This window comes from Acinonyx jubatus, chromosome A2 (genome assembly GCF_027475565.1).
Source record: "Acinonyx jubatus isolate Ajub_Pintada_27869175 chromosome A2, VMU_Ajub_asm_v1.0, whole genome shotgun sequence".
Classification (NCBI taxonomy): Eukaryota; Metazoa; Chordata; class Mammalia; order Carnivora; family Felidae; genus Acinonyx; species Acinonyx jubatus.
Genome location: NC_069383.1, coordinates 2,795,891 through 2,820,440, shown reverse-complemented (window position 1 = coordinate 2,820,440; position 24,550 = coordinate 2,795,891). Strand labels below are relative to the sequence as shown.

At 58.2% G+C, this 24,550-nt stretch overlaps 1 protein-coding gene across 1 annotated transcript; it reads right to left on the bottom strand.

Annotated features, from left to right (window-relative positions):
* Positions 1 to 1,414: 1,414 nt before the first annotated feature.
* Positions 1,415 to 21,407, bottom strand: LOC128314662 (basic proline-rich protein-like). Its single transcript, XM_053217779.1, has 9 exons — positions 21,301 to 21,407; positions 20,896 to 20,984; positions 20,624 to 20,688; positions 19,640 to 19,745; positions 18,344 to 18,483; positions 18,081 to 18,184; positions 5,697 to 5,940; positions 4,745 to 4,915; positions 1,415 to 1,663 (listed from the first exon to the last, which is right to left on the bottom strand). The coding sequence occupies exons 1-9, from the start codon at positions 21,405 to 21,407 to the stop codon at positions 1,415 to 1,417; spliced, it is 1,275 nt and encodes a 424-aa protein (XP_053073754.1).
* Between the last annotated feature and the right edge of the window lie 3,143 nt (positions 21,408 to 24,550).

The following is a 24,550-nucleotide window of genomic DNA, read 5'->3' as shown; positions in this document are numbered from 1 at the left end:
CAGCCAACCCTGACGGGGCTCCTAGTATGCGCCCCTGGCTCAGTTTCCCAAGGCCACCATAGCAGAGAGCCACGCGCTGGGGGCTTAAAACAGCAGGAAGTTGTCGTCTCAGCTCTGGAGCCCGGAAGTCAGACACCAAGGCACCAGCAGGTCAGGTGGGCTCCTCCCGGGGCTCCGAGGGCAGAGCTGTCCCAGACCTCCTCCGGCCTCCCGTCCCACCTCTGTCTTCACAAATCTCTCCCCCTTCTAAGACACGGGTCACAGAGAACTTAGGGCCCACCCTTCCCTCGACTGCATCTGGAGAGGGTCTGTTTCCAAACAAGGCCACAGTCACAGGTTCGTGCACGGACGTGGACGCAACCGGTACAGCCAGGACGTGGCATTCGACGTAGATGGTCCTAAACTCTTGTGACATCACGCCTTGCGCCCTGGACCCTGCTCTTACCAGCACTTAGCAGTGAGGACCCCGGAGGTGAGACCCTCCCGGAGGGTGAGCGTGCTTTTGTTCTCCGCGTGACGCAGCCCTCCGGCTTCCTCTGCTGGTCTGTGGCACCGGTGACACGAGCCCTGACTTGGGTTGGGGCCTGGCCAGCCCGCATCCGTGTGACCCAGTGAGACACTGTCCCTCCCATGACACAATCATGAGAATGGCCTTCATCTGCTTGGCCAGATGCAGGGCACAAGGCAGCTACGTGGTGATGCTCCCCCTCGCCCTCCGTGCCTTGACTTCCTCGTGTGAAACCGGGAGAGAGGGGGCGACAGAAGCCATCGCAGGGGCTGGCTGGGGGGTGGTGGTGACCGGCAGGGCAGGCGGGAGGCCTTTCGACCGCCAGCCTGGCACCTCGGGCAGCTCTCAGGAGGCGTCAGCGGAGGAGATTACGACTCAGGCTTCCCACTCCTCTTTGCCAAGGTTACCTTCAATTTTTTCATCCTAAGAGTCCAACTACAAAGTCCTGTGTGCCGCCCTCTGGGTTTTTCAGGTTCAGGTGAGTCGCAAGCGGTCCTCTAGGGTCCCCGGCTCTGTGAGCAACAAGTGGAAGGGACCCGGGCTTCGGGACCAGCCGGGCCCGTCTGGGAACTCCAGCAGATCCAGGCAAGTCCGTGGTCTCTGGGTGGCTTTCCGCACGTATGGGCCCGGGGCTGACGAGGACTCCGCCACAGCCACCGCCTGGCCTCCCGGGGGCCCTGCCGGGTGCTCCAGAGCAAACCCCAGACCCTCGTTTGCCCGTCCTGTGTGATGCGAGTCCCGTTCCCGCAGAGCGGACAGAGAAGTGTGGGGCTGGCATGCTCAGAATGGCAGACGGCCGAGCGCCCGGGCGCAAGGCCCCCGACCGGATGCCTGTGGTTGGAGATCCTATTTCAGGCAGGGAGGGACGGGCGGCCGTTGTCCGGTCGGAGCCCTTGGGGACAAGCGTCAGGTGGAGACCTGCTGTCGCACCTTCTCAGGGGCCTGGCGGCACACCAGCCGCAAACGCACGTTGAAGGTACTGTCCCGGTCGTCCGGCCTCCGTCCGCTCAGGGCCTGCCATTGCCCGCGGCGGGAAGGGCATGTCACCACTGTGGCAGACACGTGGTGCTCCCCGAACATTCCACGTGCACCCGCGTGCTCCCCAGCCTCCCCGGCAGGTAGGCTGGGGACACCAGATTGGCACTGACCAATGATCTTGGGGCAAAGCGGCCCACTTGGGCCCTTGGGTACGAGGCCACTAAAAGCGGGCCTGGGTCCCCCCACATTCTTTCTGTTCTGCCTTCAGGGCTCTGGGCACCCAGGTTAGACCGTGATGTCACGGCGCGGTGAGGCCCGCGTCCGCCTGGGTCCCTAAATGGCCGTGTGGGACAGAGCTGCTGGCTCACCCTGGACGTGTACGTCACGACGTGACTCCAAAGCCCGCCGGTCCTGATGGAGGCGAGCCAGTCCCCCTGCCCTGGCCCTTCCACCCCCACTCTCGTCCTTTCTCACTTCAACCTCCAGGGGCCTAGACCCAGAGCAAGGAGGCAGACTGAGGCTCACACATGGGGCCCAGGGGGTCCCTGGGACGAGAAAGGGCACGCCCCTGTTGCTGTAACTACTTACTGCGTCTTTATGAAAGGGGAAGAGGGCCCGTCTGAACATTTGCCGAGAAAGGAAGGAGCGGGGTGAAGGGGTGTGTTCAAAGCCGCCGAGCGGCACCACAGGCCTCCCGCCGTCCAGGACCCCATACAACACGATGGGATATGTTGATAGTCGCACTATTCCTGGGGTCTCCTCGGGATGATGAAAATTCAAGACTGACGTCGTCAGTATTATTCCTACGCCCAGCCCTCTTTTATGACGGTTCTGGGTGACACTCGCCTAACTCAAATAAATGTACATGTTCTTTCTTTTTTTTATGTTTACATTTACTTATTTTTGAGAGACAGAGCACAAGCGGGGGAGGGGCAGAGAGAGAAGGAGACAGAGAATCGGAAGCAGGCTCCAGGCTCTGAGCTGTCAGCACAGAGCCTGACACAGGGCTCGAACCCACGAACCGCGACATCATGACCCGAGCCCAAGTCGGTCACTTAACCATGTGAGCCACCCAGGCGCCCCTAAATTTACATTTTCATCTCCTCTAGCTTCATAGGAGAAAATCCTACCTTTAAAACCACATGTTCGGGGCGCCTGGGTGGCTCAGTTGGTTCAAGCTCCGCCTCTTGATTTCAGCTCAGGTCATGATCACATAGGTTTGTGGGTTCGAGCCCCGCATCGGGCTCTGTGCTGACAAGAGATTTTCTCTCTCCCTCTCTCTCTTTCTCTCCCCTGCTCATGTTCTCTCTCTCAAAATAAATAAACATTAAGAAAACCAAAATCATGTGTTTAACCATATGCAATTGGTTGTTTGTCTTGTATGACCCCTTCACCCCAAAACACAGTGCTTGTTCTCTACCGAGCAGCGAATGCAGTGAGGGGTTTGTCTTCTCTTGCTTTTCAGGGAGCATCCACTGACCTACATTGGAGTTTCCTGTTATTTGCTAGTCCAGAGACAGAAGTGGTACACAGACAGGCCGCCACACACAGCCGAACAGGTTGTTCACTGTGCAAGGGCAGCCCCCTGAGATGGTTGAGCCGTTTGCCAGGCCCCATGTCCTGGCGCAGGGCTGTATCCACCTCGAGGGAGGGGTGCATTTTTTAATTTTTTAAATGTTAATTTATTTTGAAAGAGAGAGAGAGAGAGAGAGAGACCCAAGCAGGATCCATGCCACTGGTACAGAGCCCGATGTGGGGCTCAACCCCACAACCGTGAGAGCACGACCTGAGCCGAAACCAGGAGTCAGACGCTTGGCGGACTGAGCCCCCCAGGCGCCCCTGTTTCTCGTTAGGTTGCCTGAACGTGCTGCCCGCTCACCGGGGTTCGGGCTCGACTGTCCACGGCGGCTCCCAGAGCAGAGGCTTTCTCACACTTGCACACAGACCGCAGAAGCAGCCCCGCCAGAAAGGTTTGGGGCTACCCAAGGAGCGGCCACCCACACGTCACCAAGACGTGAGCACCCAGCGTGGACAAGACAGAACTCAGAAACAAAAGCCACAGCAACCCAAAGCCCTGCCGGGTACCTTGACCGTGGGGATCTCGTTCAGCGAGGCTCCACTCCCCTCTCCCAGCCTCCGCTCCTTGCATGGAGTGCTGTCCCCACCGCCTCCCACGTGCAACTCTGCTCAGGAATGAGTTTGCAGACGTCTTCGGCTTCCCTGTGTGCCCTGCTGATTGGCCGTGAGGAGACGTGGCCGCGGGCAGCCCGGACTCCAGATGCACCCCTGCGCCCGTCCTGAAGCACGGGGCCAGGGCCCATTCCTGCTCAGCCCAACAAGGGTTGTCCTATAGACCCGTGAGCGGAAGGGATCTCAACCCTGCAAGCCGCCCGGGGCTCCGCAGTGCCCAGCAGTGGTCCGCGCACTACGTGGGGAACTAACACTATTCTTTCTTTTTCTTTCTTTCTTTCTTTTTAATGTTTCTTTTTGAGAGAGAGAGAGAGAACGTGAGCAGGGGAGGGGCAGAGAGAGAGGGAGACAGAATCAGAAGCGGGCCCAGTCTCAGCTGTCTGCACAGAGCCCGACGTGGGGCTCGAACCCACGGACCGCGAGATCATGACCTGAGCCGAAGTCGGATGCTTCACCGACTGAGCCCCCCAGGCTATCCTTTCAAATGCCTTCTTTGCCCACATCTAGAATTTGGGGCTGGTTTTTTTGTTTTTTGTTTTGTTTTTGAGGGTTTTAAACACATTTCAGTGCAATCCCACTTAAACAGGCCCCGTGTGTGACCCGGGCTGGCATCGGACAGGGCGGCCCCAGGCGCTCTCAAGGGGCAGGTGGTTCACAGGCAGGTCTGGACTGAGCGTCCAGCAAGCACCAGGCCCTGTGCTTGCTCCTCGCTCAGCGAGACCCGCGTCCCCGGAGGAGGTGACTTGCATTGCGTCGTACGTTGGCCACTACGATGGCTGGGCTGATAGTGGGGACGCCCCAGGACGGAACAGGCGGACTTTGGGCTACACAGGGCCATCCTGAATCTCTGTGTTTGCTCTGTTTCTTGGACGCCCAGACCGGAGAGGTGGGAATACGTCTCCCTCTCACGTCTCTGCCTGCGTAGTCCTGCCAGCAGGCCCTCCCAGCCATGCCCCTGTCTCTCTCTTGCTCTCCCCTCCCTCCCGATTCCTGGGCACCAGGCCCTCTCGCCAAGCTGTACCTGGCCTTTCCCCTCCAGCATGGGCTCCTGGGCCCCCCGGCCTTCACCGCAGGGAGAAGGGCTGGTGGTGGGATCTGGGGCACCGAGGCAGAGGCGAGAGGCGGGGCCCCCAGGTAGAGCCGGGCCGGGGACATGGGGACCCTCATGTGCCCGTGCACGGACTCCTCCCTCTCGGAGAGGCACGGGGTGCCCGGCAGTGCCAAGGACAGCAGGGCCTCCTACAGGGTCATAAAGGCAACTCTCCTGCTCGGTGCGAAGGGTTCCAGGGCTCATCTCGCGGCTTCTGGCGGTCAAAGCCCCGCCCCGGGGAGGAGCCTCCTCCTGACGGAGGGAAAGGACCAGAATGCTGAGAACCCACCCGCCTGGCGCTGCAGGTAGGAGGCCCCGACTGTGACGTGAACTCTGTCCTTGTTTAGAGAAGTTCTGGTCCTACTGGAGAGGCTACCCGGAGGCTGCTCTCTGACCCAGGAAATGGCAGACAGTGCTGGGGACGCTGGGGCCTCCTTCCTGCCATGCCTGGACCTGGCCATCTGAGGGGACAGTTCACATGGCGGTCTCCTCCTGTCCTCTGGCTGTGTCCCTCACACCCTGTTCGGGGCGGAAGGGTGTGCGTGTGGGCTCTGGGGAGAGCATGGTCTGTGTCTGAGCCAGCCGCTGGGGACGGGCCCCCGGCACCCCGACTATCTCAGGGGTGGGAGGGGCCGGGGAGGGTGCAGGGGCAGAGGTCGCCCTCCCAGACCTGAGCGCGGGAAGCCAGCCTGAAGCTTCCCTCCTGGAGGGGCAGGCAGACGGGGCCCAGGCCTTTGGGTCACATCCCGGGGGGTGGAGGTCCACGGGGGCCACGAAAGAGGCTGTTGCCCGAGTGTGCGAGGTCGGGTCGGGAGGTGGGAGGTGTGTGCGTGCGGGCGTGCTCAGCAGACGCAGTTCACGCAGGAACGGGCGCGCGGAGGCTGGTTTCGGGTCGAATCAAGAACAGGCACGAAGGGATAGCGTTCCTACCCACTGAACTGCAGAGCCCTTGTGCAAGGGTGCGATGCAGAAGGGGCCACGGCGGGGGCGGGCCGGGGTGAGAAGGCCGAGGGCCTCTGTAGAGTCTTGGGGGCCAGACCCCAGCCGAGGGCCGGGCAGGCGGGCCAGGGAGGACAGCCTCAGCCCGCCGGTGGAGGGGGGTGAGCAGAGACCCCGACTCAAGGAGCCAGGTGAGCCGAGGGTCCCCAGAGTAGAGTGAGGGGGGCCCCAGACCCTGCGAAGGGCAGACCGGGCCCGTTTCCCCAGCGGCTTAGGCCTCCCGTGAGCACAGGGCAGGAGAGGACTGGCCGTGTGCCCGGGGAAAGCTCATGTTCCCTGAGAGCCATCGGTGCACGCTGACCTGGGGGGCAGGTGTGCCTACGTGTGGGTGAGTGTGCATGTCTGTGTGATGTCCGTGCGTGCCCATGTGTGAGTGTGCAGGCTGTGTGTGCATGTGCACGAGTGTGCCTGTGTGTACCCGCATGTGGGTGTGCACGCATGTGCGTGTGATCCCGTGTGTGCCCACATGTGTGCATTGTGGGTGTGCACGCATGCAAGCGTGTGTGATCCGGTGTGTACCTATGTGTGTGTGTGCATCGTGGGTGCTCACGTGTACATGTGTGTGTGATCCTGTGCATACCCACGTGTGCGTGTGCCTGTGAGTGCGCACACGTGTGTGCATGTGCGTTCACACGTGTACTCTACAAGTCTACGTGTGTGCGTGTACACCCGCATGTCAGGTGCGTAAGGTGTATGTGAGGAGCGGTTTCTGTCTGTTGCTGGGTTTGGGACCATATGCTATTGCTTTGGGGACCTGAAATCAAACCACGATATAGTAAACGGGAGAACAGAACCTCTTTCCACACTAGATTTTTGGGGACTCATCGGGCGGCTGCTCAGAGCACCTGAGGTTAGATCCCCGCTGTCAGCCGGGTGTCAGGAGCACCTTGTTTCTGGGGGGGACCTATGACCCTCAGCCAGCAGGGCTGGGACGTTGGGATTGCTAACAGGGACCCGGGCATCCGAGGCGGGACGGCTGAGTGATCGCTGGCCAGGCTGGTGCCCCTGCCTGGCAGCCTGAAAGGGGACACCCACCTCTGAAGGAGAATCGGCAGCCCCACCCCCAGCTATGCCCACAGGGCATCCAACCTTGGGCAGGACAGACAAAATCAAACGCGGAAACGATCCTGAAAAGTAGAGAGAGTTCTGTTTTTTCCTCCAGCCCAAATTTGAATTGTCTCTAGTGGTCTGGTTGATTCCCATCAGCAGGAGGCCTTTTTAAACATCCAGAACATGCAGGACGCAGCACGACGGCTGCCGTCCTGTACCATCCGCTCGCGGAGAAATTAAACAATGGGAAGGCACGATGACGAATTAAGTAATGCCTTTAAATGCGGCGATCACAACCGCATCTACAGATATCCACTTGTATAAACAGGAAACACTTCATTTCTCCAGCCTGTCGGAATTGCTCAACATAAAATGAATTAATAGTTGTGTCAGTTAAGACGCTTTCAGTCACAAGGAACAGTAAAAGCCAACTCAACCCGGCTTAGACAGGCCCCACGGTTCCCAGGACGGTGGCATCAGGTAAGGCTTGACCAAGGCTTGTCAAAGTCATCGGGGCTGGTTTCCTTTGCCCTTCCCTTTACCGTGGAAGGTGTCAGCTTCATTCCAAGCCTTCCTCCCTGCACGGCTACAAGTGGGCTTCCCGCAAAGACGGGGGACATGACCTTCCTCCTGCACGTTCATAAGGAAACTAAGCCCGGGTCCGCCGTCCCATCCGAGAGAGAAGGGCGGAGAGGCCCAGGAAACGCGTCTCTGTTGGAGCCTCGCCGAGCCATGTGATTTTCCTGAGCCAATGAGCAGGTGCTGTGCTGACTGGCCCGCCCAATCAGGGCCCTTCCTAGAGCTGGGGGCGGAGCCAATACTTCCCGGGGCGGGGGACCCAGTCGGGGTGGAGGCAGGAAGGCGGGGGTAGCGCTGGATGGGTCCCACGTTAGGTGGGCGTCCTCCCTCCGCACCCCTCTCGCTCTGTAAACGGGCCTCGCCCCGCCCCAGGGAGACACAGCACCTGCCCCAGGGGCGGGGTCCCGCCACTTTCCAGACCCCTTGGTTCTCGCTGCGCCCCTGCCCTGACCCTCGGCTGAGACCTGTTGGTTATTCTCCACTTGGGACATGTTAGTCTCCAAATAACTCCTCTGGGGCTTCCGCTGTCACCCTTTCCCCTCTGGTCCGTCCCTTCCCTCCTCCTCCAAGGCGAGCCCACACGTAGGGCCAGGGCCAGGCCCCAGCACCGTCTACAAGAGGTGACTTTCAGGGGCTCCGCTGTCTTTTTGTCCAGCCACCCGCCCCTCCTTGAGCGGTGACCCAAGGATTCATGTCCCTAAGGCCCCATTTTCGTCCCAGGAAGAGAAAAGCCCCTTTACCGCCTGGGCTCCAGGTCGCTACCTGCCCAACGCCAGCCTTTGGGCACAGATGGAGTGAAAACGTGCTGACCTGTGAGATGTATCTGGTCAGGGCCTCATCCTCTGAGACGGACTGGGCCTTCCTTGGCTTTAGGAAGCCACCAGAACTTAACCATCCCCGTGGCCAGCTGGCCCACGTGAGCAGGACACCCAGGCTTCTCGCCGACCCCTCTCCCATCCTGGGTCTGACACTGTCCCTGCCGACTGGCCCACAGCACATTCTTCAGCTCCTTCTCCCACCATGGCCCCTCCCGCCGGTGGGGGGCGTCCCAGGCCGCTGTCTGCTTCGGCCACACGTCAGCTTGGATGGAAAGGTGAACAGGGGCTCAAGGAGGGGTCTTCCTGGGAGAGTTCCTCCAGCACTGCAGGTCACCCACCAGGTCCCCTGACCAAACAGGCTAACCTCAGGGCCGCGGGAGGGGGAGGCATGCATATGTGACATCATGCCAAGCAGACGTGTCCTTGTCACTGAGGCACAGGGAGGACGGAGAATTTGTCATCATTCAGCAAAAAGTGTTGGGTGACCAGTACAAAAGTAATTTCTTGGCTGTCGTATGAATTCCCAGGGGACATATTCACACAGTTGCTTGTAATGTGACAGCCTCAACACGGGCCAGTGGGAAGATAGCAAGACAGCCAGAGGGGCGGCGGGGGGGGGGGGGGGAGGGGGGGTGGTGGCCTCCTGGTGGCGAGGGAGGGGAGGGGCGAGGGTGTCCTGTCCTGTCGCCTCTCCAAACTCTCCCTCCATTGGCTGCCTCTGGGGAAGCTGCACAGCAGGGTGGCCGGGAGCAGGACTCTGCACTTGGATCCCCAGTTGACCACTGCCCAGCTGTGTGAGCATGAGAAAGTCTCTCAGCCTATCTGTGCCTCAGTTTCCCTGTCTCTGGTGCTCCCCGCATTAGGCTGTCAGAAGATCATCTCCACCCCCAGGTCACACGCCTGGACACTCCTGCTTGCCTTGCCTGTTCGAGTCACCCACGCTGAGAGCCCGGTCCGGGACCTCTCGCCTGCGACCAAGGGTCAGCGGTCGAAGCCCCCTGTGCCCCCCACAACGTCCTCACAGCAGCGTGCAGACCTCAGGCTGGGCAGCTGTCCATCTGGTCCTCTGCTCTGGCCAGGCTGGTCTTCTGGCTGTGGCAGTGACTCTCCACCTTTTCAGGTAAAGGCTTTCTTTTTAACATCTAAAAATGGACTTGGAGGGGCACCTGGGTGGCTCATTTGGTTGAGCGTCCGACTTCGGCTCAGGTCATGATCTCACGGCTCGTGAGTTCGAGCCCCGTAGTGGGCTCTGTGCTGACAGCTCAGAGCCTGGAGCCTGCTTTGGATTCTGTATCTCCCTCTCTCTGCCCCTTCCCTGCTCACACTCTGTCTCTGTCTCTCTCTCTGTCAAAAATAAATAAACATCAAAAATGGGCTTGGAGATCCATGACCCGATGGCAATTACGGCTTTAGCACTTTCTGAGAAAACATACAAAACCCCCAAAACTTTGCATCTGTCGGTCACATTAGCACCCACACATGTCTGAGGCATAATCTATGTATATGTGTATGTGTGTATACACACACATACACACATTCAAAAATACGGATACCTGCAAATGTATCTTTATGTAAATATGCATACCCCCAAGTATGTATTTATAAACACAGAAACACCCACAAATACATATTTATGCAAATGCATACACATACAACTATTTACATAAACATATACACCCACAAATATTTACACAAACACACACACCCACGCATATTTTCATAAACAGATACACCCACAAACATTTACATAAACACATACACCCACACATATTTACATAAGCATATACACCCACCCATATTTACATCAGCATATACTCCCACAAGTATACACGTAAAGGTAGGTTGCTGTAACAAAGAGGCCCCAAATACAGTGCATTCTGCTGAGAAGACAGAAGTTTACGTTTCTCCGACTGGTACGCTTCTGCGGTGAGCAGGCCCGGCCGGTGGGGCGGCTCTGTGCCAAGGGATCATCTGGAAACCCACGATCCTCCCGGCTGCCGTCCTCCAGAACTCTCCACGGTGGCGAAAACGTTCTGCTCGTGCACCTTCCCACTAGTACGGCAGCCACTAGCCCACGTGGCCGTCGCGCTCTCGCGACGCGGCCGGTGCAGCTGGGAAGTGGAACGCAGTTTCCCTGAATCTCGGCTCGCTTAGATGAGGTGCCGCGGCAGCCGCGAGGCGGGGCCTGCGGGACAAGGTGGGGTTGTCGCAAGGCACACGGTGTGAGGGCTGGTACGTGGGTGGGGAGACAAACACGGAAACAAATACTCCGAGGACAACACGCAGCTTTCCGGCCGTCACCGATGGGTATGGATGCCCCTGAGAGGAACGCCGAGAGCACATTTGGGGATGTGGATGGAAACGTGGTGCCCCCCCTCAGATGGCATCGGGGGCTCCGTGCTCTGTGACCGATGGCGCCCCAACCACCAAACCGCAAACTCATCTGGACAGACCGTGCGTTCAGTGTGAGTGGCGCTCCAGACGATATGTGCCTCCAATTCTGCCATTAGAAGATTCAAAGGTGGGTCCCACCTGCAATGCCTCACAAGCGAAGACAGTGGAAAATAATTTAAGCATGTAAAGTACGGGGCTCTTCAGGTAACTGCACTTTTACTGTTTGCTATTAACTTGATTAAAATTGTTTGATTAAGCCAAAAAAAAAAAAAAAAAAGCTGCCGAGGGGGCTGGCGGCCACTGTGATGGACAGCGTAGCTCCCCCAGCCTGGCCCGGTCCCCACTGGGAGACCTGCTTGGAGGAGGCAGTCCCAGCAGGAGGACTATGTCGACTCACGCTCGAGAGAATCAGTCCAGGGCCACTCCTCCCGGCAAGGGGCCGGGGAAGGGACTGGCCGAGGGCAGCAGCATCTGGGCGCCCCGAGTTACCGTGAAAGGGGCATGGAGGACAGCTGTCAGTCTGAGCCAGGCCACCTCAACCCGACACACGCTGTTTCTTCTGTCCGTAGAACTCACCGGTGAGCCTAGGGGCCCCTGGCAGTCACTGCACACTCAGGGGTCTGTGACCAGGGGTGGGCCCCCCGTGGGCCGCCCCCCTCGCTCAGCTCCCACTCAGCCCTTCCTCGTCTGACGCTGGAACCCCTCGCAAGCCGGGTGCCCTGCCTTCCGGACACCGATCTTTCTCTGATCCCCTTGGACAGGGCTCCCTGCCTCTTGGGGCCCGGCTGCGGTGGGGGGGGCCCTTGAGACACCTCGCCCCAGCCCCGGACTCAGGGCCGCCTGAGAGCCTCCCATTTCATTGTCAGAGGACCTGGATGGCTCCTGGCTCATTCCGTCTCCCCAGCAACCCTCAGAGGGAAGGGGGGGGGGAATCCCCACTCCCTGATGAGCCAGCTCAGCCCGGCGCCCTCCCCTAAGCCCCCTTCCCTCCGACACAGCCCCACGTCCATCCCTCGTGTCCCCAGAGCGATGCTGGGTCTATCAGACCATCCCCCTTTCTCTCCCACTTTGTCTAATGGGAAATCTGATCACTTAAAACTTGACCAGCCCATAGGTATTTACTAACTGTCTGTAATAGTGGGAGCTGGAGGCCCACACCCCCGTGTGCTCTGCTCACGCCCCGGCCCCAGTCAGCCGCTCCGAGCCCTCCCTGCTCCGGGGTCTCAGGTCAGAGGACAGACTCTGCGGTTGCCTTATAAGTAGTGTGACTGTTTACACACGCGCTTGAAAGTCCTCTCCTCGACTCCTCACAACAGGGCTGTGTGGTGGATACGGTTCCCCGCCCATTTTACAGGCGGGCAAACTGAGGCTCAGAGGGCAGAGCTTAGATTTCAGGCTGAACAATTTCCTCCCCGATGCGCCGAGCACCGAGGGGTGGACAGACCCGTCCGGCGGTCAGGCAACCGGATTGCATGCGCAGGCGAACCTGGGTGGGACGCCTGGATCTGAGCCCCGGGCGGGGGCCGGTCGATGCTTCCCTTGAGCTGCGTCCCGTCCTGCCCCTGAGCCAGTGTGCAACAGCAGGGAAGGGTCTTGGCGGCCATTGGGTCCCAGAACCAAATGGCACAAATGCCAAGCGAGGCTTGGGACGGGGGAAGGCACGCCCGAGGGACGACGGGATCATTCCCCGGCTGCAGGCCTGGGCACAGAAAGGATGTGGAGGAAAAAGAAGGCTGAGAGCCAGTGAGGGAGCCCGGCCTCTGCGGATGATGGAAGGCCGTGCAGGGCAGTGTGGCCGGGCCCAACCACCAGAGGCTTATCCGGTGGCCCCTGAAGGGTGGCTGGAGGGAGGCCAGGAGAGAAGGGCTGAGGGCCCGCATGGGACAGGAAGGCAATGGCGGATGAACCCCAAGAAGCGCAGGCTGGTGGGGGGGGGGGGCAGAGGCAGGCGGGCAAAGTGGTGCGTGGGGCTGGCAGGGCAGGCTTGCTCCCGCTAAGGGTCCCCGCTGGGCCCAGACCACCTTCTCCCTGGTCCAGGGCGAGCGAGGCCCCATCCGGGCACCCCATCCCTCCACACAGTGCCGGCTGGGGTGACCGAGGCGCGTGGCAACCCGCCAGGAGCGAAGGGCGACTCTTTGCCACTAAGTGTCGTCGGGCGTTCTCATCAGGTGCCTCCTGTCCCAACCTGGGGTCGGCCGAGAACGAGGGATCCTTGGATCAGGAAACGCCCTCCTGGGGAGCTCCTCCCAGGGCCCCGGCCCCCCGGCCTGCCCCCTGCTCCCGGGGATTGTCCTGAGCGCCACTGCCCAGGACGTCATGGTTCAGAAGCCACCAGAAGGCAAAGGGTGAATGGTGGCGGTTCCCAGACTCTGCGAGGGCCCCGGAAGGGGCCGTTCCGGGCTGCACGCTTGGCTGCGCTTTCTGTGTGCTGCGCGTCTTTAAAAGTGGGAAGAGCTGAGGCCCGAAGAGAAAAGGAGGAACATCCCGGGAAGTGATGGGGTATCTGCTCTCACCAGAGAGACTCTTTTAAATTTCTAATCAGGAGCCAGGCCTGGGCCGGGCAGGACTTGGCGGGGACAATGAGGCCAGGAGGCACTGGCCCGGGCCGCGGGCAGACAGGCAGGGAAGGGCTTGACTTCGGGGCGCTGGCTTTCCAGGGAGGGAAAAGGTCAGAGAGAGAAGGTCTCGGCGGGCAGCGGCTCTGGGGCCCCTCGGCCAGGTGCAAATTCGTCGTCAGGGCCAGGACGGCTGCAGGATGGCGTTCTTCTCCATCGGGGCGTTAATGTGCGATTTTTACACACTCAGAATTCCCTGGTAGTTGCTAGCAACGCGTGCCACCCGTGAGCAGGGCGCTGTTTCCCCGCCGGGCCGCTCAGCCTCCAAACGTCCTAGGCCCGAGCGGCCTAGACACCTGGACTCCGGGCTCGGGGTCCAGAACCTTCTCCCTTTATCCCCTGCGAGGCCCGGGCCGCCCCTTCTGGCGCTTTCCGCCCGGGGAAGGTGAGGCCGGGCGCAGGCCGGCGGTTGCCATGGTGGCTCCAGGCATCCGGGGGGCCTCCGGGAAACGCCAGCCGGGCCTCGGTGCGGAGAGAATGGGCTCACGGGGAAGACGGAAATTTTTCTAAAAGTGTGCAAACAGTTGAGTGAGCCCCACAGACACAAAAGGAAAAGGAGGGAAGACAAAGCGACAAAGGCCGCAGCAAAGCCGGCTGGGCCGCAAGATGAGGCTGATGGGGGGAGGGGCGGGAGGGGGCGGGGCGGGCGCAGGTGCACCCACCGGAAGGGGCGGGGGGCGGAAGCCGCGCTGGGGCACGTGCAGGGGCCAGTTGAGGAAGTCGACCCGAAGGCCACGGCAGAGTAGGTGTGGGGCGCTCTGTGTCGCTATGGTGTGTCACTGAGGAGCCGCACAATCCGGGAGGGGCCGGAGGGGCTTGGCGGCCGCCCAGCGGAGCCCCTTTCTTCCCAGGGACGACAGAAGCTGGAAGCCAAGGGTGAGGGGTGGCCCAAGGTCACACCACGGGGTCCGGGAGGGGGCACTCCGGTGCAAGCTCTTTCCCTGGCGCCACGCAGCCTGCTTTTCCTTGTTTGTTTACAACCCTCCCCCCCCCCCAGTCTCTCTCGTTCCTCTTATTGAGGTGCTACGGCGCGATGACTCCGTACCTGTAGGTCTCGTGTGCGACAGGGTGACGGCGGTTAGCAGCGCCGCATTCCGAGTTTGGACTGTTGCTAAGAGAGCGAATCTCACGAGTTCTCACCACACACACGCAGCCGGTAACTACACTTGTTGTGGTGATGCTTTCGGGACATACTCAGCCTGCTGCTTAAACGTTCCGTCACACTTGAGCTCTGGACGCAGAGGCCTGGAAGGAGCGAGAACAGTGTTGCGAGGGCGGGAAGAAGCAAACAGACGGGAAGCGGGAAGGGCAGATCTCAGGCTGTGAGGACTGAGCGGAGCAGCACAAGGAGGCACGGGGTGGGGGCACCTGGGGAGGGCAGCTGGAGGAGGCGGAGGAGCAGCTGGAAGAGGAGGAGCAGCTGGAGGAGGAGGGGGAGCAGCTGGAGGAGGAGGAGCAGCTGGAGGAGGGGGAGCAGCTGGAGGAAGGGGAGCAGCTGGAGGAGGAAGAGGAGCAGCTGGAGGAGGGGGAGCAGCTGGAGGAGGGGGAGCAGCTGGAAGAGGAGGAGCAGCTGGAGGAGGAGGGGGAGCAGCTGGAGGAGGAGGAGGAGCAGCTGGAGGAGGAGGGGGAGCAGCTGGAGGAGGAGGAGCAGTTAGAGGAGGGGGAGGAGCAGCTAGAGGAGGAGGAGCAGCTGGAGGAGGGGGGAAGCAGCTGGAGGAGGAGGAGCAGCTGGAGGAGGGGGAGCAGCTGGAGGAGGGGGAGCAGCTGGAAGAGGAGGAGCAGCTGGAGGAGGAGGGGGAGCAGCTGGAGGAGGAGGAGGAGCAGCTGGAAGAGGAGGAGCAGCTGGAGGAGGAGGGGGAGCAGCTGGAGGAGGAGGAGCAGCTGGAGGAGGGGGGAAGCAGCTGGAGGAGGAGGAGCAGCTGGAGGAGGGGGGGCAGCTGGAGGAGGGGGAGCAGCTGGAGGAGCTGGAGGAGGAAGGGGAGCAGCTGGAGGGTGGGGAGTTGCCGGAGGAGCATCTTGGCCCACGGCACCCGGGTGAGCCCAGGGCGGGAGCTGACGTGACGGGAGGCTGATTTGGGGTGGGGGCCGTAAGGTGGGAAGCAGTACAGCAGAGATGCCGTCCCCAGGGAAACATGAGGACCACACAGAGGGAGTGTGGGCTCGCTGCCCCGGGTGAAGTCTCCCCACGGCTGCCTGAGAGCGTCTTTGGGAGAGGACGGCGACCCTGTGCCTGTGGCGCGGTGATCCTGACCGCCACAGGATGTACAAACAAACGCGAGGAAGGGAGGGATTTAGGAAGAGTCAGACCTTTGGTTTATGGAAATGGTGCAAGGGTCCCAAGTGACTATTTCATTCAGACTATTTGCTCAATCAATAAATAACCACGTACTATTCCATTCTTTGGGGTGTTATTTTCCATATATTTCTGGAAACGTCTGACATTGGTCTGTACTTTCGGGGGCTTCTTGCCTCCAGAGCGCTTCATTTTGTGCAGAATTTCGGCAACACGGGACCTCAAGACCCATTGGCCATGTCCTCCATTGCAACCACAACGTAGTAAGTGAAGCTTACGGTTAACTTATATATATAGGTATTTATTTCTTTTAAATCCGAACTTGGTCTGAAGGATTTCTTCAAGCAGTCTTATTACTAATTTTATAGCGCTCCCCAGAACGAGGGCCACGAACTGGAAGTTTGAGATTTTTCTCTAGCGAAATGAATCTTCTCATTCCCCCTCGAACCGAGCAAGTCTGTGTGTGTGGTTCAGGTGTGGGTTTTAGATGATCAGTAACTCTTTCCTGAGAGACTCTTTTCAGCGTCTTAAAATTCTGTCCATAGCCGTCTTCAGTGAATAGCAAATGTGGTCAAGTGATCTTCGTGGAAGCTCATCAGGATGAAATCTCTAGAACGCTCCTGAGGAGGACATCTGAGCCAGCACTGAAGGTCAGTGCCTTCAGCAGAAGGTCCCGTGTGGGGCTCTGACCTGCTGTGTTGCCTTGGACCAAACAGCGAGCCTCTCTGTGCCTCGGTCTCTTCTCTGAACAGGTTGACCCATTCCTGTTTACTTTAAGGCAGGAGCTCTTACTCTGGATTCCGTGAACTTGGGCCGGGAACATGCATGCTCGTTGTTGTCGCGAATTGGTGCCTACCAGCCCCCTCCCCGTTCTTTTCCTTACGAGACAGACATGATGTCGCGGCAGGAGTCAACCCTGCCCCAGCCCCTGTTGGCAACTTTTTAAAGGTTTCACTTTCGTTCCCGTCAGCGGCCACGGTGTTATATTCGTCTCAGGTGTGCGACGTAGTGACCCAGCACTCGGTGTCCACCCAGCGCTCCTGGCCAGCGCATCCTTAGTCCCCGTCGCCTGCCTCCCCCTCCCCCCCGCCCACCTCCCCTCCGGTGACCGTCAGTGTGTGCTCTGTAGTGAAGAGTCTGTGTCCTGGTTTGTCTGCCTCTCTTTTGTCTCCCTGCTCATTTGCTTTGTTCCTCCAATTCCAAATATAAGGGAAATGCTGTGGCATTGGTCCTTCTCTGACTCTTTTCGCTCAGCCTTATCCTCTCTAGCTGCCTTTTTGCCAACCGAAACCACAGATATTTTCATATCTGCTATAGTCATCGCAGATATGGCAGATCGTCATTTCGGCCCGTCGCTACTTAATTTTTTTTTTAACGTTTGCTTATTTATTTTGAGAGAGAGAGAGAGAGAGCATGAGCAACGGAGGGACAGAAAGAGAGGGGAAGAGTGAGAATCCTAAGCAGGCTTCTTCCCTGTCAGCTCAGAGTGCAACTCGAGGCTCAAATCCACAAACTGAGATCGTGCCCTCAGCCAAAATCAAGAGTTGGACTTGAAAAAAATGTTTTAAATGTTTATGTATTTATTTTGAGAGAAAGAGAGAGCATGAGCGAGGGAGGGGCAGAGAAAGAGAGAGAGAGAGAGACAGAATCCCAAGCAGGCTCCGCGCCATCAGCACAGAGCGCGATGTGGGGCTCAAACCCACAAACCATGAGCCCATGGCCCGAGCCAAAATCAAGAGTTGGAGGCCTAACCCACTGAGCCACCCAGGTGCCCTTGAGAGACAGACACTTAGCTGACGGAGCCACCCGCGCGCCCTCGCCCATCACTATTCTAAAATCATTGATTCAACCTGTGACTACGTCGTCTTATCTAACACGTTAGTACAGAAACACATCACAGTTAAAATATATTTTGTAAGTATTTTAATCCAATTGTGTTTCTTGTCACCTTGCACATTTTATTTTGTGCATGGATCTATCTATACACACACACACACACACACATACGTATCCGTCTAAGAAGGGCGTTGCCAAAGGCTTCCCAAGGCTGCCCGAAAGCTCCATGCCATGCAAAGAGGTTAGGAAGCCCTGCTTTAGAGAGACGTTGAGGCGAAACGAACGTTTACCAAAGGGCCAGCAGAACAGTGTCATTACCATGGGGAACAATCAATGAAGTAGCTCCGAGGAGAGGAGGCTGACCTTGGGGCATCACCTCAATTATTAGTATTCAGGGCAGACAGTCCCTCAGGATGGTTTTGGGGCCACACCACCTGGCCGAGCCTGGCCTCCGTGACCCCGCAAGTGGATGTCAGCGCCCCCGGCCCCGAGCTCAGCCCCGCATGTTGGGGCCACGTGCTCTGCCCCTCCTGGACACATATTTCCCCGTCCCGATCTCCAGGGGAGATGTCACCGTGGACAAGCGCGCGTCCGAGCAGCAGCTGGGCTGACGCTGGGGCCCTGTTCCCCGTGCAGCAAATTTCCGTCCCGATGCTCCGTGCACAGGGCTTCTGGGGGCCCTCGAGGCACCGAGCCCAGAAGCCCCGTCCTCCCGCCGTCATGCTCTCACGTCAGCACCCGCGGGACCGCGGGGACTCTCCTGTCCAACCAGTCCATCTCGGGGGCCTCCTTCACCGTGTCGGAGGGGGGCCCCCCGCCGGAGGCGGGCCGGTGCTGCAGTCGGGACACCGGGGACTTTGAACCCGGTCACCCGTGTTTCTCCAGACCCCGGCTTCCTCATCTGCACGGTGGAGACGAGATTGTATTTCCACACGCGGCGGTGGGAGGGTGATGTGAAACGGTACCCGTGGAAGGGACTAAAGGCACGCTCACGTGCGTCGCCGGCACAGCTGTTACTGGAGCCGTGGAGGGCTCCCGAGGGCCCCGACGACCGGGCGGCTCACCCTGTGGCTTGGGCACCACGCCAGGGACGTCTGCCGGGCGGGCTCCGCGCTGCTCCAGGGTCTCCTGTCCTTGCACCGAAGACGGGGAGTTTCCCAAACAGGAGAGGACCGTTTGGACTCCTCACCCAGGGGGGGTGCCCAGTCGGGAGGGCAGGCGCTGTTCTCGGCTCTGATGGCACCGCTGGGGACGTGGGGCCACGGGCCACCGAGACCTCCCTGCGGCAGCGAGAAACCCAGCCGAGGCCGGCGGCAGCCAGGGAAAATCCGCCGAAGATCCGGCTACCGAGATTCACCTCCGCCTCGTTCCCAGTAGTCAAACACTGAAAATGGTCTAAATGGTCCTAACATAGGAGGCCCGTTAAATACAAGTAGACATTCTGCAGCCGCGACAACTTATGTGGCAGAGGACATTGAACAGCAGCAGAAGAAACTCCTAGCGCTTTGAGGGGAAAGGCCGGGTCAGAGAACACAGGTTACACACTCAACTCCCCCCCACTCCCCCACACACGTGTGTGCACACACATATTTGATGCAAACAGTTATCTTGGTGATGGGACTTGAGGACTTTTAAAAACTGATTTTTTTTTTTTAATGTTTGTTTTTGAGAGAGAGAGCACAGGCAGGGGTGGGGCAGGGAGGGAGGGAGACACAGAATCGGAAGCAGGCTCCAGGCTCTGAGCTGTCCGCACAGAGCCCGACGCGGGGCTGGAACTCACAGACCCCGAGATCATGACCGGAGCCAGTCGGACGCTTAACCGACTGAGCCACCCAGGCGCCCCTAATTAATTTTTGGAGGAGGGGGAGGGGGAGAGGGAGAGGTAGGGAGGGGGAGAGAGAGAGAGAGAGAGAGAGAGAGAGAGAGAGAGAGAGAATCTCATCTCAAGTAGGCTCCACAGTCAGTGCAGAGCCTGGGGCTCGATCCCATAACTCTGGGATTGTGACTTTAACCAAAATCAAGAGTCAGACGCACAACTACCTGAGCCACCCAGGTGCCCCGAGAACATTGTCATATTCTTCTTTTTGAAGAAGTACATGTATTTCTTCTTACCCATAAGGAAAAACATGTAGGGTTTTTGCGTGTGTGTTTTTCATTTTGCTTTGTCTGGTGTTAAAGAAGGGAATCCAAGCTGCAGAGACTGGGGTGCCTCGTGTGCGGTCCTGCAGACTGAAGGGACCCTGGCCACCCGCCCGTCCAGGGCCCAGCTTGCTCTGCCCTGAGCGGCACCTGCCGAGTGTTTGGAGGACCAAGGGATCCCCCAGTGTTGCGCCTGAGCCCCCGACTTGCCTCCCGGAGGAACAGGGCCCGGGCACTTGGCGACCTGGAACGGGGTCTTCGGAGGACAGTGGGGGAGAAAGACCAGTGAGGGCCACTCAGTGGACTGGAGCCTGAGCGGGGCGGCCGGCGGATAAACCCACAGAAGTCGCACGGTCACCTCGACAAACGGACCCCAGCCGAGCAGGGTCCCTCAGTTCCTACCTCGCTTTGGAGACGCCCTGCGCCAGGCTTTCAGAGGGAAGGTGACCAGGAGGCAAACCGATCACAGGCACTTAAATAAATGAAAACTCTATAGAGAGATCCAAGGGATTCCTTCTGCTCTCCACCGCCCTGACCGCCCGCTCCCCTTACTGTGAGAGCCAATAAAAATTAAATGCTTTCCACTCTACTGAAAATGAGCAAAAGTAGATGAACTACGTTTACAACACAAGTTTGTGTTTAGCTTGAAGTTCAGGTAACGTCCACGCTCCGAGCCGGCCCTGGCAGGTGACCCAGTGACACAGGTCCTGCAGGAGGGGGGCTCCGGGTGCGGCCGGCCGGGCACGGTGGAGGCGGGGTGGGGGGGGCACACATGGCCCACCGTTCTTGCCAGTGAGCCTGCAGAACCGCGAGCTGACCCAGGGCGGTCATCCTCTGTCTTGGCTGGGATCACAGCGACCTGGGAGACACCCCCCTACCCCACCGAGGTGCCCTCTAGGGGCGCAGAGGGACCACCCAGCCGCTCTGACCCCCACGGTCTCTGTGCCTCTCCCCTTTCAGCACAGAAGACCCTGGGAGCCTCTGAACTCCTCTCCCCGCTGACTCCTTCCTCCCCCCAGCAGGGAACACATCCCCCCGTCCCTGTCCTCTCCTCCATAGCGTCCACGTTAGTGTTTCTTCCCACCACCTGCCCCTGCGGGGGTCTTTTCTGGGTCTGCTTGTCCCACCACTGACCTGGAAAGCAGTGGTGGCCCCCGGAGGAGGTGGCCCTTTTGAGACGAAGACGAGGACCCCGGTCCCTGTCCAGCACGCAGAGGGCACCAGCATTCACGTCGAGGCCTCCGGCAAGGTCTCCCCATGGCCCCCTTCCCGCGGAAAAGTCCCAAATTGAATGTAGAGGGGGCCCCGGCCACCGCCCCTCCGCCTCTCACCATGGGGCCTTACAACGCACAGGCGTCTGCTGAAACGTGGGCCAGCAAGAGTAGTCGTCAAGGGGGGACAGTTACTGTGGGGGTGCGGGCTTTCGGGGGCACCCTCGGCCCCACGCGGGCAGTGCCGAAGCTGCGTGACGTCGTTCAGCGCTTTCCCGGGGGGCCTGCCAGGAAGGGGCTCTGGCTGAGAAGTTTCTCCGGTTTGGGCCCACGGCTGGCTCTGAGCTATGACACGCGGCCGGACTCAGGGGCCCCCTGAGGGAGGAGCTGTGCGCTGGGCCGGTGCTGCCCGGGTTCCCCTCAGCGAGACCACAAACGGGAGGCAGCCAGTGCTTTGTCTGAGCCTGACGGGCTGACCGTGGTGTTTGGGCCTCTGGGATCCAGGACGAGGGCGGCCGGGCTCAAGGGCACTGGCTGTCAGAGCAAGGCCGCAGGACGGACCTGGACAAAGGGCTCCCCACCTGGGCCGGCGTCCCTCACCTGCCCCGAGGGGCTCGGCCCGGGGTGGGAGGTGTGAGCCGCAGGTGTGGGTCACCCAGCTGCACCCCCAGGGGCTGGGGTGGGGGGGGGCTCTGGCCCTGAGTCATCGGGTCACCGTGTGGTTACTTAACCCTGGGTCCGTGCGTGAGAGAACACTTCCCTCTTTGGGGATGGGCCGTACGAACTAGAAGAACAAAGGCTTTGCTAGGCTTAGACACTCAGTCATCGAGGGGAAGGAAAAGCATTTAATATATATATATATGTATGTATGAACGTATTCCTTTCCTTCTGTGGTATTCAAAGCACCACACCCAACAGGTGGACAGTCAGCCCTGACCAGCGCTGCTCCAAACGGACTCCATCTTTCTGCAGAAGGCACCCGCGACAGCCCTGGTCCACGGACACAGGGCCACGGAGCTCCCTGCAGCGCCGTGAGAAAGAATCTCAGCACGACTGTAGACCGCGCAGGGCGGGGGCTCAGCCAGGCCAGAGCAGAGCCCCCAGCCTGGCGCTTTGCAGTCTGGAAGTTGTCCAGGTTTCAGTGTCCACAAAGTATGCAAAATGTAGCTAATTCCCACCATTTGGGGGTATTGCTAAAAAAAAAAAAAAAAAAATCCACTCAAGTGACCCTTTAATCTTAGGGCATTAATATTTAATCACAGCTCTGATTGCATATAAGGGCAGTTCAAGGGTATATTTTCACCTTAAGGTCTAATAATTTAATAACACTTATTGAACCTGCATTTGTATTAGACCTCACTCTCTTTTAATACCGTGTTGCTTTAAATAGGGTCCATTTTTAATGGGGACCGAATAGTCTATTTTTTGGTTCTGTGCTTTCTTCTACAAACCACAGGGCATGAAGGTGCTTAATCAGTGCGCTTTGATGAAGAACAACAAAGCCATAAAGATCGTTTCTATCAGACAATGAAAACCACCTGATTGAAATCTTCTCTCCCTCTGTTGACAGTGGTGTCACTTCAAGGATTGTCATCGCCCTTCCTCGGCCGGTATCAGAGAATACGCTGTAGAGAAAGTCCCACTTGTTCGGAAAGCGGCTTTGAGGCGAACCCTTAACCTAAAACGTCAGGAGTACATTCTCTCCCTTCAGGTACCAGCCTCGCTCGTCGTGCAGTTCGAAATCGGGATTAATATTTTAACTTCTCACTTAGAGGATCTTTCCAAGTCAGAGCCGGGCTTAATTAGCCGACATCGGGCATCCGGCGTCCCATTATGGAACTTGCATTCCTTAGATATTGGTTCGTTTATGCTCCCGGAGGAGGAGGCAGCTCCTCTCTGTCCGCTCCGAGGAAGGCGTGTGCGCCTCGAGTGGTATCTTAGCTCAGCCAAGTGCGCGGTGCAGCTTCCACGGTGGTTTGGGGGCACGCGGCGCTCTCTCTCCTATTTAATCGCTCGCCTCGCTGTCCCGGCCTCCACTCTGTGCCGTTACGTTTTGGGGGATACGATGTTGACCCGCGGGTGGTCCAATAAAATGCGTGTTCCGTACTAATGAGCCATATTGCAGTTCTGACATATTTCCGGTGTAACCTCATAGCTTGTTTCCCAAGCTTCTTAACAGATGGCATGTGTTTTGTAAATATCTCGCTGTCGTGAGACAGGATATTTTTGTCAGCTGACTTCCCCCTGCCCAGACGACAGGCCCACCTTTGAGCGTGGGACGGTATGCCTGCACCTAAGTTTCCACTCTGAACCCTCAGAGAACCCAGAAGGGCACGCACCTGTGGCTGATGCCACAGACTCGTCTACAAACCGTCCCCAGGAAGCCAAGCCGGATTTTCAGGTGACGTCCCTACAGACAGATGAGTTGCTATTACGGTCACTGTAAGCACCATCTCTGTGGAGAAGGGCAGATCCTGAAAATGGACAGAACGAGTGGGTCACTCCTCCTCAGCAAACCCATGTTCGGGGGCCAAGGGCGGGAAGGACAAGTCCGGAGACGACATCATTATCTGTCCGTTGCACCTCTTCTGAGGTGACTTATGGGCGATGTAGGTCTACGATTCCATATTTCAATTTTATGTACCTCATTCGGTCTTTTGTCTGTGTAGTTCCTTGCCCTGGAACAGTGACTCCGCGGACTGTAAGGAATGTAGCAGGGGGCATTAAGACCTGGGCAGAAAATCATAACAAAACACACACTCGTATGTAACAGGTATCGTGACAATTTGCTACCAGTGCATTGTGGGATAGAACGACGCAAAATGCCATTGAGTGGGTTTCCAGATTTGAGATGAGCTCATAGTTTTGTATCAGATTTTAACACAGGCCACAAAATCACATCAAAGAATGGCTTTTTCCCATATGCCATTGCAACCTGAATTTTAAGGTTGAAAGCTTCAACTTTTTTATGTAGCTAACGCTACCACCTACGTGGATAAATATCAACCTGAGCAGAGAAACAGGTAGAACAAATAACAATTATAAACAGCAACTGACTCTATTTTTTAGGGCTTGTCTTCGTAAATAAAGTATTGATCCCTCCCATTTGGGACTCTGGCTCAATTCCACTTTTCAGTCCTCAGTGAAATGGATTCAGTGGCCTGGGCTGCTGCTTAGCAAATGGGAATCCACATAACAGAATATAAACCGCTCATCTTGGCCAACCTGGTTTCTCTCCAAGAGAACAGGTGCGCAGGATCTTCTGCAGAGACCCAAAGAGCCGGCCTCACAAAAACACAACTCGAAACCCCTGCCTCCAACATGTCTACTCTCCGCAGTATTTTCATGAGCATCACGCGCCCCCCCCCACCTTTTTTTCCCCTCCAGGAATTTCCCTGACCTAGAATTTGGTTGCTTTTCACGGACTCTAAGAAACTTTTGTGCCACGCTCTGGGTGCTGACTCTTTTTCCCCCCCCAGGCTTTTTGCTGTCTTTGGTTTTGGTCAATCAACGTCACTAAAAAGGCAGGAGTGTGGTTCAGAGGGTCGCTAAAGCAACCCACTGCTGTCTCATTATTGCTCATTAGCAAACGCAGCACAACTTGACCGTGCCCCACAGGGAACCCCAGAATATCCTCAGCCCAAAGATGCAGGGGGTTCGCGTCTACCCCTCAAGCGGACGTTTAATCGGTAACTTCGCAAAGCCAAAATATTTACACGGGTTTAGCAAGTTGGATCCGGAAAAAAACTTTCTGGAAGGAAAAAGTACATAGAAGTCGTGGGGCATCAAAAGTCTTGTAAGAGACGAGCCTATTTTTTACCGGGAAATAAGAAAAAACTGAAAAGCCGTA

What these genes read in the sequence shown, in the direction of transcription:
- LOC128314662 (XM_053217779.1), bottom strand. Translation starts at nt 21,407, where the DNA reads ATGACTCAGGGCCAGAGCCCCCCCCCACCCCAGCCCCTGGGGGTGCAG. An exon ending in CGAAAGCCCGCACCCCCACA is followed by an intron (nt 20,689 to 20,895) that starts GTAACTGTCCCC and finishes CGTGCTGGACAG; the next exon opens with GGACCGGGGTCCTCGTCTTC. An exon ending in CACCAGCCCTTCTCCCTGCG is followed by an intron (nt 1,664 to 4,744) that starts GTGAAGGCCGGG and finishes CTTTGCCCCAAG; the next exon opens with ATCATTGGTCAGTGCCAATC.